Genomic DNA, 3,421 nt, shown 5'->3' with positions numbered 1-3,421 from the left:
TTTTAGATTAACTCCTCCAAGGAAATAGCCTCATTGTGTGAGGCCCCACGTGCTATTACATCCCGCGCTTTTTGCCCTTTGCCCTTGGCCATCATCCCTACCCCTCCAGAGGGAGGGGGGGGGGCAGAGACACCACGGGGGGTGAAGGGGAGAAGGCGGGCTGTGCGGCTAAAGCTCTCCTATTGGTGGACAGAATGAGCCAGAACAGGCCTAGAGCTGAAGCGAGGAAAAGAGGGGCTAAGGGGGCGGGCCTGAACGAGGGCCGGGCTAAAGAAGCTTAACGGGAGCGAGGCGCAAGTGCAATTGTCCGCGCGTTGCTGCGATGGCGGCGCCGCCGAGCTCAGTCACCCAGCCGGCGTCTGAGTCTTCCCCTCAGGAAGCCACCTTCTCTGCCGCCTCCTTCTCCTCCTACACCGCCTGCCCGGAGGTGGCGGCGGCGGCGGCGGCGGCGGCGGCAGCAGCGATTGTGCCTGCCTTCTCCGCCACCTCCACCCCTGCCTGCCCGCCCGGGGGTGGCTGTGGCTACGGCAGCGGCTTTGGCGGCTCCACTATGGCGGCGGCGGGGTGGGAGGGCAGTAGTTTTAAAATAGACCCCCGCCCTTGCCTCAGAGAAGGTGAGTTCCCGCTCCGGGGTGCGGGAGCGGCCCCATCTCCGTGGCTGCCTCTTTTCAGCCGGTCCGAGTTCGGGCTGGGCGCGGTGCGCCACCACCCCACCCCCCACCTGCTGTGGCGCAGTACAGGCCAATTTCGCCCCGCCCCGCCCCGCCGTATAAACCCCGAAAGTGCAAGACGGACTGAAGCAGAAGGGGGCTTCCCTACCAGTCCCCCCTGCAAACGATGGGGGCCCCCAGGAAAAGAAACTGCAGGTACTCACAAGGCAGGACTTTGAAGGGGAAAAAAGAAAATAGTAATAATATATATATATATATTACACCATATAATTTGTCTCCCGGACAGGATGCTTTGGTATGCTTTGGGACACTGAGCTGTGATTTGGGTAAAGAGAACTGGAGAGGTAGAAGTGCTGGAGATCTAGAGGGCCAGGGAAAGGGAAGGGGGACTGAAGGAGAAACTCAAAGATTGAGGGGACAGATAAAAGAGGAAAAAGGGCAATGAAATTCAACTTTCTGCAGTGTCGAAACTTGGAGTAGGGTATTTAAGGAGAGATATGGTTAGGCATTTGGAAAGCTTAGTGTCTACTTGGAACTTTAAAGTACGATCTGTTGTGTTTTAGGATCATTGGGTCTGGTGGAGGGGTTCTACTGGAAACCAGGAGGAAGAGAGTGTTTTAGAAGCTCAGATTTCAGAAATCACTTTGTAGCGTTTTCTTTGGGTGGTTGAGGATTTGATCTTGTAAAATAAGGTTTAGAGGTACATCCTTAAGGTGGTTTAACAAGTGATATTGTACCTACCAACACTTAGTATTCGGAACTTAAGTTATTTCTTGGCTATTGATGTAAGTCCTACGTAGTTTAGGAGCTCTGGTGGTGCAGTGGTTAAGGCATCTGGCTGCTTACCACGGATTTGGTGGTTCGAACCCACCAGCCACTCAGGGGAAGAAAGATAAGGCAGTCTGGGTCTGTAAAGATTTACAGCCTTGGAAGCCCAGTGGGAGTAGCTATGAGTTGGAATCTCAATGGCAGCGAGTTTGGCTTTTTTTTTTCTTTCCCAGTAGTTCACACATCTTACTATCTACTTGTAAACAGCCTGTGAATAACAAGCTGTAAAATATGTCAATGAAATGTGTTTTGAAGCAGATTTTGAAATGCTTCTTAGATGATGAAGACTGATTCCAGTGCAGAGGATCTCAGGAAAGCATTTTGCCATCATTAATTTCCAGTATTTACAGTGTTACCTTACATCTCTGGCTGATTCCAAAGTGAAAGATCATGCACGCCAAAATGGTAAAACAGAGTACAATATTTTTTCTTAGAGGGACACCCCATTAAAATAAACCCATAAAATAATTTTCTCTTCACATTTTTAAAAAATACACCCTGGGTGCTATGCCATAACATTTCACTTTGGAAGAATGGCAAAACTTTTTTTGGGGGAGGAAAAAAACAGAAACCCTTACAATATTTGTAATAGGCATATTACATAAGTGCTACTTGGTGAAAATGGAAGTTAGAAATATACATGATGATTTATTTATTAGTGCTCTTACTGAAGTCAACCTTTGAAAAGTCAGCTAACATATTCAGTCAGCCTGGATTTGAATGAAAACATGAAATCGGGATTTTTTGCTTTTATACTAAACTTCCTGTCTATTACCAGCACTTAGGCCAGAGAAGTTTTATTTGTCAAGATAATAATCCAATTTGACTCTCAAACCCTGTTCATAGTATGGTGTAGGACCAGTATCTCATGGGGGGAGAAAAAGGCTTATTGCCTAACTCTGCAACTGGTTTGGTTGCAGTGCCTTTGAGTATTAAAGGCATTAGGAGCTCTGGTGGCGTAGTGCCTAAGGCATTTGACTGCTAACCAGAAGACAGGCGGTTCTAAACCACCAGCCATTTCTCAGAAGGAAGGTTGGGCTGTCTACTTCCGTAGTGATACCGCCTCGGAAACCCAAGGAGGGTTCGCTTTGAGTCGGCTCCAACTCGATGGCAGTTTGGTTTGGTTTGGGTTTTTTTGGTATTAAAGGCATTAAGAGATATCACTTAAAGTCGCAGAAATACCCTAACTCTCCTTATTTTGTCACCTAACTATACTATTGCTAGGTAGCAAAATAAGGAGAACCCTGGAGTAGAAGTCTGGTGCAGGAAATACAGGTTCTGTTGCTAGTTTATTGGCTAGAAGTTGCTTGGATTTGGGTTTTTACGTGTCTGAATTAGGGAAATTGGACTAGCCAAACTTCAAGATTAATTTCAGATCTGAAAGTATGAATTATGGCTTTGCTGTTGTGCATTGATATTCTTTTGATGGCATTCCATGGTTGTGCACTAGAACCGTAATTTATAAACCATAAGAAACCTTAACCAATAGTAACCACCTGAGATTCAGTGGGTAATGAAATCTGTGTTTAGTTAATGTTGAGACAATTCAGTTAGGATATGACAAGCAAAATAAAATTATTCTTTTAAAGAATTATTTCTTACCATTCCATTTTTCAGTAAATACCCTTCATTAACTGTTCACTCTAAACTCTCCTACCTACTCATTTAACAAATGGTAAATATTTGACACATTGTACTGTCCAAAACAGTTAGACATCAGTATCTTTTTTTTGTTTACGTGTTTGTAAAAGCCATAAATAGTTGCCAGTTACAATGTTGTTGTTGTTGTTATTTGCCGTGGAGTCGGCCGACTCATAGCGACCCCTCCTTGGGTTTCCGAGGCCGACTCATAGCGACCCCTCCTTGGGTTTCCGAGGCGTAGGATTGCCCAACCTTCCTTCCGAGGAGTGGCTGGTGGGTGG

At 46.2% G+C, this 3,421-nt stretch overlaps 1 protein-coding gene across 1 annotated transcript in view; it reads left to right on the top strand.

The window, feature by feature from the left end:
• The first annotated feature begins 322 nt into the window (after nucleotides 1-322).
• ZMAT1 (zinc finger matrin-type 1) overlaps nucleotides 323-3,421 on the top strand; it is a 39,836-nt gene continuing 36,737 nt past the window's right edge. Inside the window, exon 1 of the mRNA XM_007952192.2 lies at nucleotides 323-614. Coding sequence (XP_007950383.2) covers nucleotides 323-614 — 292 coding nt within the window. The remainder of the gene's footprint in view (nucleotides 615-3,421) is intronic.

Source organism: Orycteropus afer, unplaced genomic scaffold (assembly GCF_000298275.1).
Source record: "Orycteropus afer afer isolate SDZICR_OR568_19922 unplaced genomic scaffold, OryAfe1.0 scaffold00327, whole genome shotgun sequence".
Taxonomy (NCBI): domain Eukaryota; kingdom Metazoa; phylum Chordata; class Mammalia; order Tubulidentata; family Orycteropodidae; genus Orycteropus; species Orycteropus afer.
Note: the sequence above shows the minus strand (reverse complement) of the source record. Positions and strands in the feature narration are given on the sequence as shown.